The sequence below is a fragment of the Dendrobium catenatum genome, unplaced genomic scaffold, assembly GCF_001605985.2.
Source record: "Dendrobium catenatum unplaced genomic scaffold, ASM160598v2 fragScaff_scaffold_1199, whole genome shotgun sequence".
In the NCBI taxonomy this organism is placed as follows: domain Eukaryota; kingdom Viridiplantae; phylum Streptophyta; class Magnoliopsida; order Asparagales; family Orchidaceae; genus Dendrobium; species Dendrobium catenatum.
Window position 1 is genome coordinate 63,984 of NW_021319661.1, and position 24,475 is coordinate 88,458.

Sequence of the window (24,475 nt, forward strand, 5' to 3'; positions counted from 1 at the left end):
GTCCTCGCAAAATGAGGGTGGGAGGGTGAAATCTCTGGATAGTGTCTTATTTCAAACCTAATATGCCTTCTGAAAATTTTGCCCCGTAACTTAATTCGTTAAAACTCCTCCGAAAGAGGGGAGGCCGGGGCGCCAATTTTTGGAGCCCACATATTTGAACACAAGTAACAACTCTTGCATGCATATCATTAATGACTTGAACATAAGCATTATTAACTCATTTCTTTTCTAAAACTCTCCATAACACTTTTCTTGAAACTTTATCAAATGCTTTCTCTAAATCAATAAATATCATATGTAGATCGTCCTTATTCTCTCTATACTTCTCCATCAAACCTATCAAACCTCTCAATAAAGGTATAGCTTCCATAGTAAACCTACCCAGCATAGAGATGAACAAGTACATGTTGAAGTATAATAGGCTGTCATGCATTCACTTTTTCAAAGCGACAATGGAAGTAAAATATATAGCTGAAGCTGACAATAATCCACAAGAAGGCTCAAATGACAATAACAAGAATGAAAAATAATTACCCGAGTCTGAAAATCCAATAACACAGATCTGCATACAATGATCAATGTCTAGTTTAATTCCCCGGTCAGCAACTAAACACGTGTAGAAAGAGGCAAGATTAAATACCTTCAGTTCTTTCCTGTACAATCTGTACAGCAGCATGAATTTTAAGATCTTGCAACAAACTTAGACTCTTCAATTTACAGTACTTCCACTTTCTTCTTCATCATCGTCATCATCATCTGGCAAGCCAGCTTCATCCCCTATTCCTTCAAGAAGCCTGTCTACATCCTCACCCAACTCCACCAGCCTCGTGCTCAGCTTCTCAACTTTGCTCTGCTCCTGGCCAAGACAGACCAGCAGATCATTCAGCTCAGCCTCAGCCTCTTTCTGAGCTTCATCTCTTGCTTCTGCTCGTATGGTTTCCACATCAGGATGGAACACATTCCCTCCTTTCCTTAAACTTGTTGCCTCTGACTCCAGTCGGAAGTTGTCTTGTTCCAAGCTGTTATAAGCATCTGATAAGCTCTTTAGGTCAGATTCCAGCTTTCCAGCTGCATTCTGGTAGTAACTGGCTTCCTCCTCAATCTTAACTTTCTGCGCCTTCAGTATTTCTAGTTGTCTTGTTGCTTCCTGTAGCTCTCGACGAAGGGCCTCCGAATGAACCTTGTCTCTTCCACTGCTGGATTTCATGGCAGCAGCTTCAAGTGCTTCACTTCCACTAGTCCTCAATAACTCCTCCGCTAAAGTAGCATTCCGAGCTAGCAGATCCTGTAGCCCCCATCATCAACCAATTAAAAAAAGTATTAATTATTCTACAAACATGATTAAACAAAGCTAATCTCTAATCTGAAAAATGAATGTAGAAATGTAACCTGCATGTCTTGGCATTGCTTCTCCACGAAAGACTTCAACCTTTTAATGTAATCCCTATCAATCTCTCCATCCCTTTGCTCGAGATCGGAAGGAACAGCCACAGCCTTGTTTTTTGTATTGCTGTAGATGTCTACCACCTTTTCTCTAATTTCTGATTCAAGTTTTTTAGCAAAATTAATAAATAATGGATCAAGAACTGCCACAAGAATTGGGTTATCCTGCATTTGATCCAATCCATCATTCTCAACCTCCTCTATGTCCAGCATGCTCGCAGAACTAGACCTTATGGGTGGCTTGTTGGGAACTAACGTAGGGAAGTGAGAATCAAATGCCTTCTGTAGTTCATCGAAGTGCGCGAAGTAAGAAGTCAGTCCAATCTTTTGGCTGATGGCATCAACAACAGCAAAAGCATCTCTACCACTATCACTAGAACTGTTGTTGAGAGCACATTCCGCCAGAACTAAGGAAGCTAATCCTCGAACAAATACGCCTACATGATGACTTGAGACTAACTCCAGTAAATATGTAAGGTGTGTTGGTGAATCTAGAAAGCAGCTGACGGCATTTGAACAATCAGCCAACCATGTAACAAACAACTGCAGAATAATTGGCTGAATGTATGAGCTATCTCCTAATCCATTAGTGCTGGATTGATTTTTATCTCTACCATTCAGAGAGACTGCAAAAGCCAAATATTTAACTAGCCGATGCAGTAAAGGCTCGGGCGAGCCCAAAGATGGCACTGGTTCATCAAGCTTGACTTGCAAGACCTGCAATCCTAGTCAAGTTTTAAGAATGAGAGTTCCAAAATAGAGTTAAATATGCATTTTATGAAGTAAATTTACTGATGGCTAATTTAGCTTAGAAAAATGAAACTTATTCCTGCTTTATTCATCATATCAAATCCTATGAAACTTATTCTCCAGGTGCTTAGGGTTAGAAGATTCTAATAAATAAATGGCACAGCGAACACAAACTTCAGAAATAAAAAGACAAATGCCATTCCACGCCGTGAGTAGATTATTTACACTACAGTATGCTTTCTAGGACAAAAGAAAATCGCCAAGGAAGAAAAATATTTACATACACGCTCCTTGCAGTGAACATTGTCCCTTAGTATATGAGAAAGAACGCTACAAGCTCTGGAGCACAACTGCATTAGAATGTCATTAGTGTACAAAAAACATCATGTGATGAATATAAGTTGGCAAAAATTGAAAAGAAAAAAAAAAGTCAAGAATGAAAACCAGTTTCACTGTATTTGTATAATCACAACAAAAATACAAATCAATTCTAAATGCTTTCAGTTAATCTTTGAATCAGTCATACGACATCAGGAGAGAATATTCCTGTAGCAAGTCTGTAGGCTTCCTACCTAAGAATAAGGGTACAGACAAAGCTTACAATAGGAGGTTCATATAAAAACAGACAACAACTCAAATCATGCATGCTGATTTAGATATATTTCATAGCCAAATTGGATCAGTTCTGGCTATAAAAACATGGAACCAAGAAATTGTTGTCGTTTTTTAATTCCTGGTCTAAGGTAAATCCAATTGGCTTGCTGTTATTGGTATAAGAAGATTTAACAATTTAGAAACATAGAATATAACATATTCAGTACCATTAATTACATCAAATACAACGCAATGAACAAAAAAATGTCATTTATGAGCAATTTCTTATTTCATGAACATGACCAATTTCTGTAGGCTTGATCTGAGAATCAAAACCTGAAACTTCTTTTTTTTTTTTTAAAGGTTGATCATGCCGGAAAAAAAAAAAGAGGTTCAGAGGGAAGACGGGAATGAGCTACTTTCTAAGGTCATCAAGTGGAAGTGCAGGAACTTCGGCCTAGATTGTGGATTTAAGCATTGGGAGCTGCAAACTTAAGTTTTAGTCTATGAGGGATTAATAGATCCACATTACACGGTAAACAAGTCTAGATATTGACATTTTTGTTAGTGCACTGCAATGACCCAGCATGATAGCTGCCCATGTCCCTTGTTCTTCTCTTTTTTCCCTCCCAAGGCTGATATTTAGATTGAATTAAAGGGAACAGCGAATGGAGAAGCGTTCTATGTTCTTGTGTGTTGGATTGAAGAGCTGTGTAATAGGGTATGCACTATGCAGCTATATTATAGTGGTTAAAGTAAACATTACCACAAGAAGCCATAAATTAAAGGGAAAAAAATGGAATACAAAATAAACAGAAGAATATGGATTTTTAGATGAGATTAAAGGGAGTGTTACATGGAGTATGCTAAGTTTTTTGTGTTGGATTAAAGAGCTGTGCACCAAGGCCTGAGACCATATTACAGAGGCTGAAGTAAACATTATCGCAAGTAGCCTGAAAAAAAAAACAGACAAATGAAGACAAAAGATTGATGTGCTAAACCTCCATTCGGAAGATGCATAACATGAACGAGGTGAATCCCAAAGCAACTAAATCATAATAGGTGGTAGAATCAGAAACAGAAGGTACAATCGAGCTAAATTTCACAAAATTGCTAAAATATGCAACTCGAGATAAATAAATTGTTCAATTATTTAAAAACATTTTGATATTTCGATAGACTTCAAAAAAGGCAATAGGCTTCAAATAAGATCAAGGGTTAAAATTTGTTAATAGGCAAAACACTCGCAAGTTCTTATTGAAACAAAAACCATAATACTCTTTTTTAGCTTATGTCGTAGTACAAGTTAGTCAGGAACAAATAAAAATCTCTTCCGCACCTCCAAATTTCCACCTTTTGTTGTTACCAAAGCTTGCAAGAGCATGCTGAAATCAAAAGGTAAAACGATCAGAAATATTATTAATTATTTAAAATGATTAAAAGTAGAAGAAAATACTTCTATTATGCAAACAAAAATATTTTGCAAAAAACATCAAATGCAGCAGTGATGTAGCCTTTATAATTTTAACTAACCTTCCAAAGGAAAGGCTCCCATCATCTTGAAGATTACCATTGGTACCTGAATTTGTTTCCGTCATTGTTGATGCCAATATTGCTTGCCCATCTGTATTTTTCTGTTTCAAGAATGAAATCAATATGTTAAACCCATTAAAGTGTACTCAGGCATAGCTGTGAATATTGCTATAAAATGATGAAGCCATCAAGGCAGCAAACAAAAACGCTAGCCATGATAGGTATGCCAAGTTCAATGTAGGAAAGACTACAGCACCCATACTTATCAGCTAATGTAAAAAACAAACATCATCACCATCCCTTGTATTAGTATTACCCCTCCGACTATTTGGGGAAACTTTAAGAATCCTTATCAACAATCATTCCTACTGAGTGCCACTTGATGTGAATTTATTTTGCACAATTTTTTTTTATGATTTCTATATGCTACCTCTGGCGTGCACCTTTTTCATTCCTAATCTAACATTTATATTAGTGTATCTTCTGCCTACCATTATACATGCAAATCACTCAATTCAATGTTTAACTGCTTTATCTTTAATAGGTGCCACTTTAATGGTTTTTTCTCAAATAATAATTTTGCAATCTTCCATATATAATTTTCCCACACATCCATCATAACAGATAATTTTTGCCATATCCCACTTCTCTATGAATTCTTTTAATACCAGCACTTGAAGCTATGTGACTATGTCACTTGGCCAATCTACTCACTTTTACACTGCATATTTTTTATTGCAAGGTAGTCCTAAGAGGTTTCACCATGATAACCACCCAATCATAACTCCAAGAATTATATCAAATTTTCCATTGAAACAAAAGAAAAGAAGTTGGTTGGAAGTTATTGAGAATTTTCTCTCATTTCACCTACTTACCCTAATCCAGCTTCATTAACATCTCATCCTCAATTCAGTTTCTTTAGCAGCTTCCCTCCTTCGATTTAAAGTAACTATAAATGAATGGATAGTTCTAAAACCCCCATGTCAACTAGAACATGAAATGTGCAACACAATTTTAGTGTAGCCCAATAATAAACTTTATTTTCCACACTTCCTTTCCCTGCTTTAGCCTTTCTTCAGTCGCATCTCTAAATGGATGAATATGACTGTTAACAAGAATGTAAACTCACAACAAAAAATACATAATACATGTCTTGAAATTACGACTCTAAACTCACAACTGGCAACACAATACCGTTGAGAAGGTTAAGCAATATTTTGCCTGCTACAACTGGAGCATTCTTCAATAATATCAAGCATTGCCTTACAAATGTACGCAACTCAGAACAACCTTTTCAGTCTATTGAGGCTTTCCAATTCACCGCATTAAAATGTAAACAAGCCAGTGAATTTTAAAATCAATTATACTCCAAGGTCTAAAGAAAATCCTGTTATCCACTCTCTCCCACAGAATGAATCCCATCACTTTTGTCTGAGTTTTAAAATGCTGATGTAAATTAAAACGAAAAATGTGCAAAGCAATTTTACCAGTGGCCCTATAATAAAATTTATTTTCCACAATTCATGGTCTCTTCTTCTGCCCTTGTTCAGTCACATTTCAAAGTATATGGCTGTTCAGTTTTGTCTGGAGTTTTAAAAACATGACGTCAATCAAAACATGAAACCATGTAAGCAAATTTTCCATAATTTCAATTTTGCATAATTGAAAATATCCAATCGCCCCAAGATGCAAACTTAGAAGTTTATGGTAATCGAAAAAAACAAAAAGAGTGCACTGGAATAAATAAACTGAAAATTGAGTGCTAGATTTTATTTAGTGTTTTATTATTTTAGGAATTTAAGTAACAAAAACTTTCTTTCAATTTTGATAAATATGCATAGGATGTTCCCTATGAGAAAGTCCTTGAGCATGGCACTGTCCAACTAAAGGACTGTGCATTGAAAAGATTGGGCTAGCAAACTGTTGTAAAAATGCAAAACACGTCTTGAAATTGTAAATGTAAATTAAAAACTGAGAATAACTCATTTTGCACATGATAATACTGCTAACATAGTGAAGCAAAAATTTACTTCCAACAATTTTGATATTCCTCTTTGATATCAAGCTCAGCCTTATAGATGAAAGCAACTTCCTTGAACTAACTTTTCAGTCCTAAAGATATTGAAGCTTTCCGATTCACAAGCCTAAACATGCCCAACAAAGAAAACGTTTAAAAGCCAATAATACTTTAAGTTCTTACCAAAGATCCTCTTATCTAGTATTCTCACTGACCAGAAAATTACTATTAAGTCACATGAATACTTCTATAAGTTTTCTAAAAAACATCATTGTCATTTAGATTACTCATTGCGGAACTGTAAAAGGTCTTTATCACACATGGAGTCCAAGAGTTTGAAGCCACTGATTAGATTTCATTTGAGACTCCTGATTTAGAGCGGCTTACGAACAAGAACAAGTTTGAAGATAAAGCAAACATAACATAACAAAGCTCTTTATTCTAAACGAATTTAGAACAGTCACGCAGTGCCAATATTCTTCAGCATAGAAAGCAAAATTTACCAAGCTATTTTGGAAATGAAAACACTCAGTACTCATAATACAAAGTCTTAATGAATAGTATATCACACCCATTAATGCCACAATTAACATAACACCGCAAAGCCTATTGCTTTCTCCATTAAAAAAGGAATCATTTTGTAGGGTTCACGTCTAGTGTATTTTATTAAGAAATGGAGAAAATTTTCAATCTTAGATTGGAAATGCTTGCGTTTTTTCTTCTTTCAAGAAACAAGCAAGCAAAATTCATCTTTACTTTGCCACAGTTACCTTAGAGATAAAATTTAGAATTTACTTTGCCAATCACCCAAAAAAAAATTTCCTATTCCTCTTAAATCTTCAAAAGGGCAAAATACTGCACAAAAATTTTCAAACCTTATTTCAAGGGTCCAATCGAGATGAATCTTTACTATATGGTTTTGAGATCAAGCCAAAAACCTGGTCATAAAATTATTCAATATATGTGCATATAATTTTGACTAATATAGGATTAGATGAAGTGTTTTCTACAGATATGAAGAAAATTGTTCCTTCCAACCTGCAAAACCTGTTAGTTTCCAGAAGGACCTTAGATCATGAAAAGCTTGGGATAAACATCCGGTATCATAGAGTTTCCAGTTACTTTGGGATTCTTTGGAATATTTTGCTTTAAGTGAAATCTTTAAGTACATATCAGAAAGTAGAAAGTAAAAGAATTGTACTACAAAGCATCAATAAGCGTGTTCTTAGAAGGTGACTATTAAAGATTAAAGTCAAATTTCTGAAAGAACAGTAAAGAAAATGTTGTAAGAACATAATGTAGCAGGACTAATAATAAAAATGCATGACATTTTTGTAAAATACATAATGAATTAGGGCAAGGTCGTGATGGGATAACCTCGCAGAAGCACTTGAAAACATAGTTAGCAGCAACAAATTCTTGAGAAACAGAGGTACGCAGGATAATACGAAGAATGGCATTAAGGGCAGGTTCAGAATGATGTTCCTCTCCAACCAACTTGCTTGCAAGCGCATCACGATTCTGGGGATTTCTTATAACTAAGTTGCCAATGCAAGTCAATGCCTGAGAAAAAAATATTACATAAACATTAGTAGAAGCTCTGACAACAACTGAAAAAAGCAAGAATTGTATTCAACACTATTTGCAATGACAATGAAATGTCTTACCCTACAGCGCACGGAAACCGGAGCCCACTGACTCTCAACTCCCAGCATCAGAAGATGGTCTAAAATTTTCTTCTGCATTTGTTGAATAAAAGAAAATTCTAACTTGGGTTAAAGCAAACCTTTTAACTAATAAAGATTCAAATGCATCCAAGTCTTTTAGCTACCTGAGCAAATGAAGTCTGATTAGATAATCGATTAGCATCCTTTGTTGGCTCACCTTCTGGACCCCCAATCAGAAGCAAGTCAACAGTTTCCAGCGCATGAAGAAGATTTATTGTCTACTAAAAAGACAATAGTTTACATTTCAAAATATAAACTAGTCAGAACCGGTAGAACTGCATATCCATTGAATGCCATCTTCATCATTAAAAGAGTAGATATGTGTCATATTAGATTGAAGAAGTGTCCGCTTCATTATACCTTCTGTTGTGTGAAGTTATAAGCACTTCCCCTGTGGAGTTTCAGTATTGATATCAGAGGTTCAAATCCAATAGTTTCCTTGAGCAACATCTGAATAATGAGATCTAATGGTTAGAATAAGTACTGTCGTTTAATGGCAAACAAAGTCGATAGGGCAAACCTGATTAGAAGCATTGTTTCGAATGAGATTATTCAGCAGATCGATACAATCCTATTATGATAGCAAGAACATCAAAGCGCATGAGTAAACTAACAGCATACTTCACATTAATATATCATCTAATTTTTAAAAAAAAAATGTCAGCATTCAAAGTTGCTTATTCAGAAATACTCAACTGCCTAAAACTTGAACTTATTTTTGGGTAGAAAAAGTGAATAGCAAGTTTTTAGGTTAAACTATAAACCTATTACCTGGACAACAACACCTCCATCAGACCCTCCTTCCTCTTTAATTATGCTAAATATCTTCTCAAATGCTCCTTCAAAAACAACAATCTTTTGAATTTCCTAAAAAACAAGATGCCAAAATGTTCCACATGTTGAGGCTATTAGAAAATTTGAGTGTAATTGGTTGTAAATTTTCAAGAAAACAACAAGGAAGCTCACCTCTGCTTCACGAGTTAGGTATGTAAGGAGTAGTAGGGCTTCATTTCTGATAACCTGTTATATAAAGCAGAAATCAGTTTGAAGAGAATAGCAGGTGGCAGGATCTGTCTCAAAAAAGTTGTCTTGCACAAATAGCTTAATGACTACTGGCTTCAAACACAAATTATAGACAACATAAGGGAAATTTTGGCATATTTCTTTGCACATTATTGTAAATGGATAATTAAGTTCAATCACTTCATGAAAGTGCAAAGGAAGGCCAACAGATCTGGAGAGGTAAAATTGACTTGGTAGAGGGATGTGTAAACTAGTTAAAGCAAAAGTCCCTCAGCATAAATGGTGATGATTTAGATCAGTAAATCTCAATTTTACAAAAAAGAAAACAAGACCCCAATTTTCCATACCTTAAATCAACAGCATTATGCAATTAATATTAAGATGCCACCAAATTCATACTAGTATGTTAGGTGGATTTAAGTATGGCTACTCAAGCATCTAAGATGCAGATAATTAGCCTCAATTCACACTCAGTGGGACATTTCATACCAATTTAGTATAAGTTTCTATAGTACTTTGCTAGAAACTAATTTTTAAAAAGAGTAGATACGATGATTCGGTACCTTAACCTGATGAAAAATTAACCACGAAGTCGGGCAAGCAAGACACAGAGAACAACAATGACAAGCCTTTATCCCACCACATAGGGTTGGCTACATGAATCCTTTTTCTCCATTGTGTTCTATTAATAGTCAAATTGTAATTTAAATCTAACAAAAATGTAATTTTTAATACATTCTAACCAATTTTAGGTCTACCTCTACCTTTCTTAATATATGTCAGATTTAATACATCTACTCTCCTAATAGGATCATCAAAAGGCAAACATCTTATGTGATTTTTAAGCTAATACAACAACAACAACAAGCCTTTATCCCACTACGTGGGGTCGGCTACATGAATCCTTTCTCTCCATTGTGTCCTATTAAAAGTCAAATTCTCGTTTAAATCTTATAAATAAAGGTCATTCTCCATTATGTGATTTTTAAGCTAATATTAGAAATAAAATTGAAATATATAAAATGCATACAAGATTATAATATATAAAATAAATATATTAAATAACATATCAGTATTAATTTAGTAAATACTCTATATTTATAATTTATTACAAAAATCTAACAATATATATAATTACTTGTTATACACGGAATCAATTATGTAGACCAGAAGAGTAGAATGCAGACAAACAATCTAGGCTCTAACCACTACTGCATATAAGCAATCAAACAAGAAATCAATCCCTCATTGGAGGGTTGTGGCCCCCAGGAGAAGTCTTTGACACACTCGTCAGCAAATGAGTAAAAAAGAAGGACTTGGCAAGTCCAACCTACTTGGAGTTCAAAGAATCCTCTCTGACACCCGGTATGAAGTCATGTATTGGTAGCTCCTAGTTCTCCAGAGAAAGAGGCTCTTAGAGGTTAGAAATTTGAGGATGACAATGAGAAGAAACGTTTAAATGGCCTAGTATTTATAGATGTGACCAAAGACAACAAGGGGATTTACATATTTGCTTATAAGAGATTCTAATCAAGTAAAAATAGTTACACAATATGAGCCACAAGAGCATGCAGCATACTTTGGCATATGTTCTCTCAGGAGCCCTTTCGTAATACCCAATGAGTCCCTAAATCTATTAAGGGCAAGGCCACCACCCAATCTCAAATTATTATGCCAATGAATGAGATGCTTCAAGTGGATAACCACGGAGACCATAGAATTTGTCCTATCGGGGTCGGGGTAAAACAATTGGTAGGACTCTTGATGCAATGCTTTGTTGTCTACGTCAGCTTGCATTTAACCAATTTTGAATCAATTTGGGTGAGCATCTCTTTGTTCAAGCAAAGGGTAAGAGCATGACTTTTTGTCCAGGTAAGGTGTTTGACTTTCACCATTGAGTTTTGGTGATAAAAGACAGAATGCCAAGGAGAGGTCATGAGAAGCTAGGATCTTGGATAGAGAAATCTTTAGGAGCGACCTTGATCCCTACCCTCCTTCCTTCAAGTGAAACCACTAGGCTCCCTAAGTTTTCTAAAATCTTTGGCAGCTCAAAGTGATTTCTAACATTAATCGAGGTGGAAGAGAATTGAGAATTAAAATTCTCCTTGCAACCTAATTGCAAATAGGAGGCTTTTTGGACACCCTAAAATTTTTAGGGTATTTTTATTGCACTATTTGCGAGTGTGAAAGAACCACCCAAATAGGGGGTATTGCACATTTCTATTTCTCCTTTTATTATTGCCACTATAAAATAGATAAATGTCAACTAAAACAATTGACTGATATAATCGGACCGGTCGTGAGGGTTGTTTAGTATTTGGTGTTAATTTTATATTTTCTTTAAGTAGGAGTTGTACTAGGGTTAGGACATCTTTTTTGTGACTAATTAGAAGTGGTCGAATTTTTTCATCCCGAGCAAAATTAATGTGAGCGGTGACCCATAAGTAACTTTTGAACTTCTGTTGTGATCTTCCCTACAATCCTAGTCTAATGGCATATACAACATGTGAGGCTTCTATTAATTGACCCCAACAACATTTGTGGTATCTATGGCTTTAACAGCTCCTTCCATCTTATCGAGTGCCAATTGTTATCTTCTTCTCTGTTATAGGATTTTTATGACTTTAGAGAATGATTCTTTAGGTTTTTTTTTCTCTTGATCGATGAAAAGAAAATTTCATAGGGATTTATAATTATAAATAAGGATTTGAGGCATGTACAAATGGCTCAATTGATTCTTGAATAATATTCTAATTGGATGTGTTAATCCTGCAACTTTAAATAATAAATTCCTTAATCAAGTTAGATGCTTTGAAAAATTTTGAGATAAGGTATCTCGTTGCACAAGCGAAAGGCTTGCTTATTTTGGTGAATTGTATCCCTTCTATTATTTCATGTACTAAATTTTGTTATTGGTTCGATAGTTTGATTGATCTTAATCAAGTTTGATACAATTTGATTTCTAAGAAGTGTGTGAATGTAAAAGCATTTGTGTGGCACTATGGCTTTCTCGATCCTGAATTTAAATAAGTAAATTCTAGTAGAAGAGCAATAAATTTTCATCTCAGTTAATTTTTATTATATTTTCAATTTATATCGAAGTTAACGAATTATTATTTAAGGATTAATAGTTTGAAAAAAATTTCAACTAAGAAGTTTGTGTGCTTTGTTGGATGACTTTTCCATATAAATTTGTATTAGAAATCTTAGACCTTGATGCATTCTAGAATGGATACATGATTAATCTCCTTTCTACTTCACTTTACTAGAATAACAATGAACAATGCCATCTCCTCCACATCAAATCCTACTCAAGGCACTTTTTCCTCCCCATGCCAACTACAGCTTATAGAGTTTTTTTACAAGATCAAGCTCACAAATGAGTTGAATTGAAACTATGGTGATGAACTACACCAAAACTCTAGCACCTCAAGCTCAAGCTTTGGCGTTGAGCTTGTTCAAAGCAACTCAAGCTTAAGTAAAGCTCAAAAACATGACTCAAAACTCAACTGGATACATACGTCCTTATCAATTGTATATTAAAGTAAACATATACATTCAAAAAATTAAATAGGAAAAGCAAGAGGGAAAAAAAAAATTAATCAAGGAAGATTGCACAAATGCTTATAATGACAATTTGCTGGTGGGCAGGATTGCAGGAATGGGCATAGGGGGCTGGTTAAAGAATAATTTAAAGTAAAAATGATACATCATGCAGAGTAAAAAGGGCTTTATGTTATATCCAAAACTTCAGGTATGCTTTATATATTAATAAGAACAAAATTCTAATTCATAAACCTAACTAAATCATAATCATAATCTAGAACTCATATTCCTTGTCATGGGCTGCACAGTGTAATAGTTCTAACAAAACCCGAAAGGCAACCCCTTCTTTATTCACCTTCTTTCTTTACATGTTTGAGTTTCCTCTAGTTGATGCAACCATTCATGTCAAAGTTGTTCCACAAGAGCAATCATCGCTTTGCATTAGCCCAAAAATGCCTGCTGCACTGCAAACGAGAATACTCGTCATTGCTAATTAACTTAAGTGCCTATACTATTGTTGCCCGACTGCTTCCACTGATAGCTCAAGGTCTTACTATAAGGTTCGCCATTCTCAATTTTGCATTATTGCAAGTAAAACGAGCAAATGGGGACAATTAAATGCATACAATAAAAGAGGCAGGCACTCATGATTTCAATAATCAACAGTTATTTACCTTCCTTCATTTCTAATAAATTTTCTTGTTAGTGCAATAACAACATAGAAATATATAGACGTATATTTCTCTTACACAAAAACTACTATTAGAAAGACCTTTTTTTTATTAGATTTAAATGAGAATTTGACTGTTAAGAGGAAACAATGGAGAAAAATAATTCATGTAACCGACCCCACATAGTGGGATAATGGCTTGCCGTTGTTGTTGTTATAAAAAAACTACCAAATTTCATATATCTGGTCCTTAATCCACTAACGCATACTAATCCACATAGGTCAGCATCTAACTCTAACTCTATACTTCATGGAAAAGAGCCAAATGATGAATATGTGACTTGAAGTTTTTAGATGGAACTAATCATTAAAGAGCACAGGTGCCAAACTTTGACAAGTTCCTTCTGCAAAATGAAAGGTATTGGCACCTGCACTGAGCCAAAATCAAACTATCACCAACAATTGCCAGCACACCATTGCATGGAAACCCAAATGACTATAGACAACAATATCTAAAACCAAAATGAAGGAAACATTTGTAATTAAAGTAATGCAGCACTGGAATGTAAAAGTCAAGATTAAATGAAAGTGAAATTTAAAATTTTAAAAACATCTTACACGCAAAACAAAGGTTTAGTTTAATGATTATTGTATGAAAAATACAGGGAAAAGATTTGCACCTCACGATCCATAAGCATGTCCATGAGGCGAATAATACCATGAGGGATGGAAAGAATAGCTTCTTGTAACCTAGGAGGGTAAGAAAAGCAACGGAAGAATCCAAAAATGCGCTGATGCTAATCAACAACAAAGCATAATGGGTACATGACAGGTAAATCTTACCTATTGGGGGAATGTGTGAGAAGAGCCGTCAAAAGCTGGAGTGTATAATACCGGACATAGAAATCATCTTCTGACTGCCAACATTACAACAGATACGGACCGCATAAATAATAGCAATGCAGAAAAATGGAAGTCAAGGAAAAAATAAAAAGAACTTACCAACAAGCTGAGAAGAAGAGAAATACTCTCTGATTCACGGGAAAGGAGGTCAGCATTCATTGAAGCTGGTCTAAGCTCATTCTTCTGTCCCATTACTGCTTCAATAGGTGTGATTGCGCTTACTAGAGTTTCCAGAGCACCTCGAATGATTTCAGTATCATCACGTTCTTCCTTCAACACAGACAGGAGTACGGGAAGACCTGTAAGAAAAAGAAACATTTAACATGTTACATAGAAGTGGCTTTAAATATAGTACTTTACATTACAAAAAAGTAAATAACAACTCACCCATCGCACCAAATGCCAACTGAGCAGAGCTGCTTTCTGCAACAACTTGCTGCAGTTCAGTTACAGCAGAACGCCTATCCTCAGCTAAAACACCATTGTTTACTCGGTCCAGTAGTTGTTCAACGTGGCTGTTATTTAGAAAATTAATGGAATTTAATTTCTTTTAGAAAGAAATGCAATAACACATTTGAAGGATATGAACCAAGTGACATACATTCCTATCTCAACTCTTACGAAGCATGTACTACATCTAACAGTGAAATACATCTTAGGTTATATTCTCCTCAAAATCTGGTATTATGAAACTGATCATCTTCTTCGCTGTCAATGAGCATTGGGGGGAACACTTTTTGAGTAGGTATGGAATCCATATAAGAGAGAAAAAAAAAAGGTGAACAGAAATTTTCACTAACCACCCAGAATATTACAGCAGTGGTCTTATTTATAGTTCTCAGTCCTTAGAACTGGACCAGTTTGACTACTAGATGGGCTGGTTTGGGTTTAAGGGAGAAAACGGAATAAAAAAACCAAGCTAACTGCAATATGTATATATATAAACTAAATATTATTTAAACTCATTCCTGCAGATGGAAATCTCTGTCACGCTAAACTGCAGCTAAGATGTTCATCTAAGCTAGAAGACAAGACTGCAGCTGGAACTTAAAAATAATAATAATAAAAATAAATAAATAAATAAAAGACTGCAGCTGGAACTTCGGCAGCCTCTTTGTGTGAAACTTGACCTATATTAAAAGCTTTCCTTCTGCAGCTATATGCTCGGATGTGTATTGTTGTCGTTGGAAGGTTCTTCCTTATTTCTTACCCAATCTTCCCATTTATTTTGTATTATAGTGGAATCTAACAATATAAGCTGTTGCCCAACACTCTTGGCTAATTAAGAAGCATTGGAGAACACCTTTACGGTAGGTGCAGACTCGGGAAAAGAGAGATTAAAAAAAAAATAGAAATTTTTATTACCCACCCAGAACATTACAGCAGGGGTCTTATTTATAGTTATCGGTCCCTAGAGCTAGACCGGTTTGGTTACTGGATCAGCCAATTTGGGTCAAAGGGAGAAAACTGAATAAAATAAACAAGCTAATTACATTAAAATATATAATTACTAAATATTATTTAAACTAATTCCTACAGCTGGAAATCTCTATCTAGGCTAAACTGCAGCTGGGATAATCGGCTAAGCTGGAAGACTGCAACTGGAACCTTCTGGAGCCACTTTGCATGGACCTTGAGTCCTTGACCTATATTAAGAACTTTCCTCCTTTGGCTATATACTCGGATGTGTGTATCACTGTCTTTGGAAGGTTCTTCCTTAGTCCTTACCTAATCTTCCCACAAACTTTGTATTATAGTTGGAACTGCTGACTGCCAGAATCATTTGAAAGTTTAAACACACCGAAAGCACTATCATAACTATAAATATCCACTTTCAGTATTATTTCATTTTGTAAATACAGACATAAGTAGAGAAAGGTAATAAAGATGACCACGGCTTTTCATAAACTGAGCTGATTGAGATCTTGAAATATAATAGCACTTAAATTTGATTTGATTTGATAGAAAATTTGCATCCTAAGGATAACACCGGTAGTTACTTTGCATTCACTTCATTAATAAATGAAAATTTTTAATTATTTATGTGAAAATCTTCTTCCATTTCTATAATGATGATGAGGTGTTTCCATTTCAAATATTATGTCTATAAATTTGCCATCCACATGGAAGTGGTCTTCGCAATAGAACAAGCTTCCACCCAACTAAGTACATCCAATGTGCTTTTTCTTCAACCCCAATGAAATGGATTTCTTCTGTGCATTGTTTCCTTTTTTTTGCTAAACCAACTTGCAGTTGTGAGTTAAAGATTGTAGCTTTTGCCAAAGCATTCCTCTTCTTGAGGAAAATACAATAGCTAGTCTTATCATTTACACAGAAAGATTTGTTCATCTGGTGTCCTCGCGTACTATCTACTAAAGTTTAGCCTTGGATTCCATTTATTTGAAAATTCAATTTTTAACTTCATTAAATAAGGGAAGTTTGACTTTTTATCCCTTTTAAAACATTGATTTGTACAAATATGCCCATTATATTTTTTATTTGGACAAACAACATCCAAAACTTGTTGGACCAAAATAATCCAAATGTCGGATAACCACTTTTATATGCGGACTACTTATTGGAGTCCTAAGCCTTTCGAAACAAGTTGAATACTCTAAATTCAAACTAGTTCAAACCTAATTTGAACCTTAGTTTAAAATTGATTCGAACATGATTCTAACCCGGTTAGAACATTGCTTCGAACCTAAACCAAACATTGTTCGAAAAGGCTTTCCTCGCTTGGTCTCTATTTCTTGCCCCTCTAGCACGAGCTCACACCCTTGCTCGTCATTGTTAAAACCTTTTTCCATGATGCATGCGCTCATCGCTAATTGCCCCTCATCTTCCAACTCTTTTGCCTCTTAGAGATGGTGTCTTTCCATAGACCCAACAACCCCAAAACAAAGGGGGGAAAATAGCTCAAAAATAAGTAAGAAATTAGAGCCTAAAGTAGAACCCTATTCAAAATGCCATCAATTTATTTTTCTCAATAAATTTACTCCTCGTCATCATTACTCAAAGACAAATTGCTAACATATGTTAAGTGTATTTATTTAACTTTAACGCATCAAGAATCATCTAACTTAATGGAAGAGTTCAATCCATAATTGCAGAAGAAATTGAATTCAAGTTGCATTTTTCTCATAAATCTACATAGCCTTCTATCATATTTCTCATAAATTTCAAGTACTTGTACTGATCTTCTCCCTACAACTAACTTAAAAGCACATGGAAACCAAAAAAATGCTCTCATTCTAATGTGGACATCGACCAGAGGTTCAGACATGTGTATCGCCGTAGACAGCGCAGATCGACGGCCGCGATTCAGAGTTTATATTTCTAGTTATTTATGTATTTCTTTTATGCATTTTTCTTTTATTTCCTATTGTACCCTTAGTATAAGCTGAGTCATGAGTGTAGCCCCGAGGGCAATAGAGTCATTGTATTTTCTTTTGTGTTGGGACCTATATATAGGTCATTTCATGTTGTATTATGGTGAATGATGATTGAAATGAAAATCTACTTTGTTCTTCTTTGTCTTCTTGCATGAGAGCTTGAAGAAGAGAGAGAGAGAGAGCTCCAAGGGGAGCAAATCGCAAGGCTCACCAATCGTTGGAAGAGTCCTCGATTCGTGGTTAGAATTTTCTATCTTTTCGATCATGTTCCCATCCATCTCCTTTCCCTCTTCTCCACAAGAAATCCCTCTCCTCATATTGCCTCCGCCCCTGTGAGGAACCCGCCGCCGACCACCACCCAAATTCCGGCCGGCCACCTTGCCGGTGACGCCCCCGTCATCCACCCGACCCCTTCCATCCACAAGGTTCAAATTTGAAATTTCAAATTTCGATTCTTTCCTAATTTGGAAATCCAATTTAGGAATGTTTTCATGAAGAGATTTAATTTCAATTTGAATTAGATGGGAGTTATGATATCAAGTGCATTTCATCACCCAAATTTGGCCTCCCACACCTCTTCCTCCCCTCTTGTCGCAAGGATCCTCCATCATCTTCACTTAAATCTCCTCCTCTTGAAGAATTCCCCAACATCAAGCATGCATGGCGGATCCGGAGTTTGAGTGGGGATTAGTCTTCAACGCCGACGGAAGTATTAACATCTTGCGATCGCCGTGCTTCGACGTAGGATTTGAAGACGAAACCACCGTGGAAGAGTACTTGGAGAGAGTCGTCCCGATCCTTGCAAGCATCTACGACCGACAACTTTCAAAGTACACTTGGAGTCTCGAGAGCCAAGCATTCACGCCCTCCTCGTCACCGTCAACCTCTCCGTGGCTAAAGGCCATTGGTGTGGCCACCATCTTCGTGGCATCGTTGAGTTTGCTAAAGGCCTTCTCCCGCTAACCCGAATTGAGTGTGAGTGAGCAATGTACTCATTGTGAAATTTCTAAACATTAGCCGTGGGATTTTATTAATTTTCCACATTTGCTTTGTTGTGAACTTTTGGAGATTCATCATTAATTGTGCCTAAACACTAGCTTGAAACTGCTTATCATAACATTTCATCAATGGAAATTGCTTGAATCTTATTTTACGGAAAGCATAATCTTACTTTGGTAAACTTTGTGATTCTTAATGAATTTCATGTGCAATTCTTGAATGTTTCACATCACATTCTCTAGGCATAAAAAAGTAATAGACATACCGCAGTTATGTCCAAGTGCATCTCAGAATCAAAGCAAAGTAATTGTAAGAGTAAAAGCACTCTCTCAATAAGTGTGCTAAGCTCCTAAAGGGCAAAAGAGCTCCTAGGTTGCTTTTAATTTCCGTTCATTATTATCATTCCATTTTTAGCTATTAGCTCAAAATAATCAAAAGGAATTTTTTTCTTCCTGGCCCCTCTAACACTAACCATGCTTTGATCTAATTATTAATGTCATTTGTCATCTTTGTAAGTTACTCCTTCAATTTCATAGTTCATTTCCGTTGAGTTACCTGTTTAACTCCATTGTTTAACTCCATTGACTTACATTGCAAATTTGTCAATGTCGAATTACAGTACTTTCCATATTTCTTTTTAAATGTCCACACAACGATGTAGATTCAAGCGTTTCTTCCATGCTGGAATTGATTTATCATTTGTTACATTTGCATACACAACTATACTTATTTATATTTACAACAGACATGATGTTGATCTCTACTTAGTTTAAATCTATAGCTTTCCATTGTTTTCTACCATATAATCTATTGTGTTTAATCCCATGCTTCATGGATTATTATTTTCTTGGTTGGTCCTAGTAAAGCATGTAGGCAATTTTTTTTAAGAAAATTTTGCAGCATATATAAAACAAGACATCGAAATTAACAAAGGCCTGCATTTCAATGAATTAACCAATCACAGCACTTAATGCTTCGTTTTGAAGGAACAAAAATCTGATTCCATAAACTGAGTTTCTTAAATCTTAAATAATGAGGACGAGTTAGGTCCAGATAAGTATTACAAGAGGATAACATGTTTTGCAGGCTTGCATACACAGAATGGGTTAAACTCAAAAATGAAATTACAAATGGAAGTTCAATGTGAGCAAGCAAGTTTTGTACCATAGTTGCAACCCTAAATTGCAAGAACAAAATGAGATTTATTCTAATATGCCATTTTGCCACCTTACGTTGACAAACATCTTGCATTCTTTAAGAATTTTATACAAACAAAATTATAAATTGAACACAACCACTATCATCATCATTATCATTACCCTTATCCCAAAAATTCTAATGCAAAGATAACAAAATTCTACTTCTAGTTACTCTCCATTCTCAGCACGACTATAACTTATAGCAACCTTCTTTAGAAGCACAATAAAAACTAAGTTATTTAGTATCAAACAAATGATCACTTAGCACGAGGAAAAAGATGAAGTTATCAATTTGAGAAATTTATTCATATTAAAATAACAAAAAGAAAAAATTAGTCTTTGAGGATAAATCTATGAAAAAAAATTAAGTTTTACAACTTAGCACAAAAATTTTAAGAAGTTTACCTATCTTCACTGGATGTAGAATTGTCTCCCCAAAAGAGAAGACCACCAAGTCCCTGCACACAAGTCTCATGATTTGAAGTTCATTTACACATAGAAAAAAATACATAGTTAAGGTTTCATTGAAAGTGGATAATATGGCAAGTAATTGCATAGAAAACAGTAAGAAAACAAATGTTTTGCTAATAAAACATTGAAAAGAAAAAAAAAATGAAGTGTAAACAGTTTAAATGGAATGTTCATAGCTATGATGTATGACATAGATAATTTCAAATGAAAGACTTGAAAACAAAACAAGTAAAGAAAACAATCCTGCAGTTGGAAGATTCTATCGCAAGCTATTCATTACCAATGAGATTTCAATAAATCTTAACAATTTCAATTCAATACCATAAAAGCAAGTAATAAGAAAACCAAAATTTATATTCCATGATTGATTCATAGCAAGTTATTTTTTCAACTCCTATATTTCAATCTTAAATACAATGTTCACTTTAATGGGTTGCATTGTTTCGTGTGTGCACGTGCGTTTCGAGAGAGAGGGGGGATCGGGGCAACTCTTGTAATGTCCAGTAGTTGAAGTATCATAATGAGCTAGGTAGATTTTACTGGTTGAATCAATCATTTTATAGCTACTTCCATCGACAGCAACAGCCACCCTACACATACCCCAACTTGTCTAGGAGTTGGTAGAGAAGACATTGCCAAACAATAACCAACAAAAAATGAATAGTTAAGAAGGAAAAAATTAATTAATGAAATAAAAATCCACGGATAGTTGAGATAAGGTAAATAAGGTCATCAGAACAAAGTGATTTATGCTAATTAGCATTTAGCATGGAAGCACACAATATATAAAAGAGATAAGGTAAATAAATCCATCAAAGCAAATTGATTTATGTTCATTGGCATTTAGACATTGAAGCACACAATAGACAAAACAATTAAGAATAGACCAATACTTCAATGGTAGTTCCTTATGTCAGCACTAGACTCCACTCCTGAATTTAAAAGATGAATGAAACTTTATCTTATTTATAAGTGTGGCGATGAGAAAAAGAAAAGTTCTGATGGTTCACTAAAGAATTATATATTTTTACTGTCAAATAGCATATTGAACAGGCATCTTCACATGCTCAATTGTCATTCAATAAAAAAAGGAAAGGTTAGAACCATCATCTGCAATGAAAGCAGATGCCCTGAATCTATTAAGAAAAAGGGAAAAAAAAAAAAACATGCATAAAAAACAAGAGGCCGCATTCATGTTTAATCAAAGCAATTATCTAACATTTATTTTGCTGTGAATAGTCATGCAGCTTCTTGCATGACTTAAATACAAACATCACGTCAAGATTCCAGGTTCCAAGGTCACATGACATGGCATCTTGGAATACGATGACATTGTATCCATAGTAAATCAAGATAAGCAATTTGAAGGTCATGATGGTATCTTCACTAATATCAAAAGAAAGGTTTTTAATGAGATGAATAAGGAACAATAAACAGGAAACACAGAATTTATCATATTCTTCCAAGAATTTACTAAAGTTTCTAGTTTTGACCTTTGATAACCATATTTTTTCTATTTCCCATAAGGAGAATAAGGAATTACAAGTTCCTAAAATTTGCTTAAAGTTTCCAGCTTTTCTTGAAACAAAACTAGTCAACCAAAGCTTCAGTTCATTTAGAAAGTGCTTCTAATCAACAAAAAAGATTAGAGCATGCCAAGCAACTTAAACACACGGGACTTCAGAGCCAGGCTATCAATCCAAAGTCAACACCGTTTGGGTCAATGCTTAGTAGAGCTGATCTCAAGCTAGAATAAGATGGCATACATAGCTTGAACTATGTTCTAACTGAATACATAGCTTGAATTATGTTCTAACTGAATACCACAAACTCGCCTCATAGAAGAGCTGCATTGTACATTCGCTAACTATATATAGAAAAAAAAATTGAAGAACAGTAAACACAACAGAAATATTAATTACGACACACTACCGATGATATCCGGCGGCGTTGACTGTCCATGACCGAATATTGGAGGGCAGGGGGAGGAAAGCAAAATTGATCGGGAAACTAACAGAACTCCTCCTTGTAGGAAAGAAAGACAGTGAAAAGGGAAGCCGCAACGCGTCAGGGACAAGCTCAGAAGTACCCGAGTAGGGAAGATGTTCGGAAGCGATGGCTGTAGAAGCCGCGCCGCGATCGGAAAGGGCGTAAATCTGGATGCGGATGAGGACGACAGATCGAACCTGGTGGATTCAATCTCAGTGCCCGCTGTGGTACGACACCAATGACTTGCCAGACTTGGGAACGTAGGTTTGGGCCGAAAGGGCTTACAGCGAAAAATTTTATGATATGAGATTTCGATTAAATTTATTTGTAATATAGATTAGTTGCGTATTTTATTTATTTAAAAATAGATTAAAATTTTCTATGTTTTTTCTAATTATTTTTTATGAAAAAAATGACATAAATTTTTATTGATCCTTTTAAATACTCAACAATTTATTTTTTTTTTCAAAATAAATATTAAATGACCAAAATTTATTCTTACTACAAATATATTAATAACTTATGAAGATTTAATTCATTGTCTATAAGTTTATTAACCTTTTGCTCGATAACTTGCAAACGATCTAGTGCAAAAAAAAATTTTCTGTTGAATAGTTAATTTGAAGGAGGGATCTATCCAAAGAGAATGTGTGATCACTTCGGGATCAACCTCAAGCATGTCGGCCACCAGACAAATGTCTTGATTTTGCCATAAATAATATGTATATATATTATAATAATTTTCTCATCTGATATCAAAGAACCAATTTGTGCTACATATATGGGATGTGCATCTGATAAAAGCACATGAATTAATTCTTCTACGAGCGAAGCCCTTTATACCATATCTTCTTTTCAAATATAAAAGTTTTCAATACTCAAAGTTAATGCTCGTGATTGAGCTTGCCTGAGACAACAAATTTGAGCAACTTGTTGGTTTCCACTTACTTTGTCAACCCCAATTAGAGTTGGAAATTTTGTTTTATATGTGATGCAGAAGTGATAGCTCTAAAGATTGATTGCAAGGATATCCCAAATACAGCATTGTATGACAATTCTAGCTTAACTACTACAAACTGAATCATATGTGTTGCTTGTCGAGGGAATTCACCCAATGTCACAAGGGGTGTGATTGTGCATTTAGCCCATATCGATAGATTGTCAAATCCATATAATGATCGCACAGTTGGTTGGAGCTTTCTTTTTAACTAAACCTAGGTTGAGGAATATGGAGTAGAATAAAACATCAATGCAACTTTCATTATCAACAAGGATTCTCTTAAAATTATTGCATGGATGACTAATGCCAGTATTAATGACAAGTGAATCTTAGTGAGGAGTATAAATCCCTTCCATTTTAGAATCAATAAATATGATGGATTGATTAGCTTGAGATTTCTTCAGTGCTGGTTCTTCTAGGGTAGTGAGGAGAACTTGAGAAGACACTAGGGGTCCTTCAATAATGGTTTCAATTTTTTTGACCATTTGATAGTTACTTTGTTATTGTTACCTCCTAGTTGGATTAATTTTATTTTGAGCTTATAAGTTTTGAGTGAATGGATGAAGATATCTCTGTTAAATCAACATTTTAATATCTTCTTTCTATTGTTTGCAAGCTTCAGTAGTATGCTCATGACTTCAATGCTTGCAATAATACTCATGATTACTAGTAGGGGTGTCAATTTCGGGTCACGGGTCGGGTTCGGGTCGAACCCAAAACTGACCCACACTATTCGGGTCAACCCAAACCTGACCCATTTTTACAAACGGGTCAATTTTTGGGACCCGAACCTGACCCGCTTCGAGTTCAGGTCAACCTGGCCCGACACGGATTTGAGCGATTTTCTTGAAGAAGCGCGCGAAGATACCTGGCAAACGGATCGTCGGCAGACACGACTACTGGTGGACCTTTGCACACGAAGATAGATGGCTTGATGCGGTGACTCCGTTTGCGGGCGTGCGAGGGCATCGATCACTGAATGGCGGATCCTTGCGCAAGAAACATTCCGGAATGCCCTATGGGCTTGAGCCTTGAGCTGCTTGACGTGGACGGCAAACCGAAGACGCGACAGACTCGAAATTCGGACCTGGCGGACGACGCGATGGATGGACGCGGACGTGAATGACGCGAACCTGGGTCAAACCGGATTCATTTCCGGTTTCCGGGTCAAACCGAACCCGACCCGGTTTTACAAACGGGTTGAAATCTCTAACCC

The 24,475-nt window shown here is 35.4% G+C and overlaps 1 protein-coding gene across 2 annotated transcripts; it reads right to left on the reverse strand.

Moving 5' to 3' along the window:
* Positions 1 to 423: 423 nt before the first annotated feature.
* LOC110095396 (golgin candidate 6) lies at positions 424 to 22,547 on the reverse strand. 2 transcript variants are annotated; one of them, XM_028698979.1, is made up of 19 exons: positions 22,203 to 22,547; positions 20,205 to 20,257; positions 14,808 to 14,914; positions 14,594 to 14,721; positions 14,306 to 14,505; positions 14,147 to 14,220; positions 13,984 to 14,053; positions 9,031 to 9,084; positions 8,836 to 8,931; positions 8,585 to 8,635; positions 8,425 to 8,514; positions 8,169 to 8,282; positions 8,005 to 8,076; positions 7,715 to 7,900; positions 4,321 to 4,421; positions 4,127 to 4,172; positions 2,478 to 2,543; positions 1,390 to 2,160; positions 424 to 1,285 (listed from the first exon to the last, which is right to left on the reverse strand). In XM_028698979.1, exons 3-19 carry the CDS (start codon positions 14,858 to 14,860, stop codon positions 710 to 712), a joined length of 2,748 nt encoding a protein of 915 aa, XP_028554812.1. In that variant the 5' UTR covers positions 14,861 to 14,914; positions 20,205 to 20,257; positions 22,203 to 22,547; the 3' UTR covers positions 424 to 709. The 2 variants fall into 2 exon arrangements, with proteins under 2 accessions (XP_028554812.1, XP_020676587.1); XM_020820928.2 differs by lacking the exon at positions 14,808 to 14,914.
* Between the last annotated feature and the right edge of the window lie 1,928 nt (positions 22,548 to 24,475).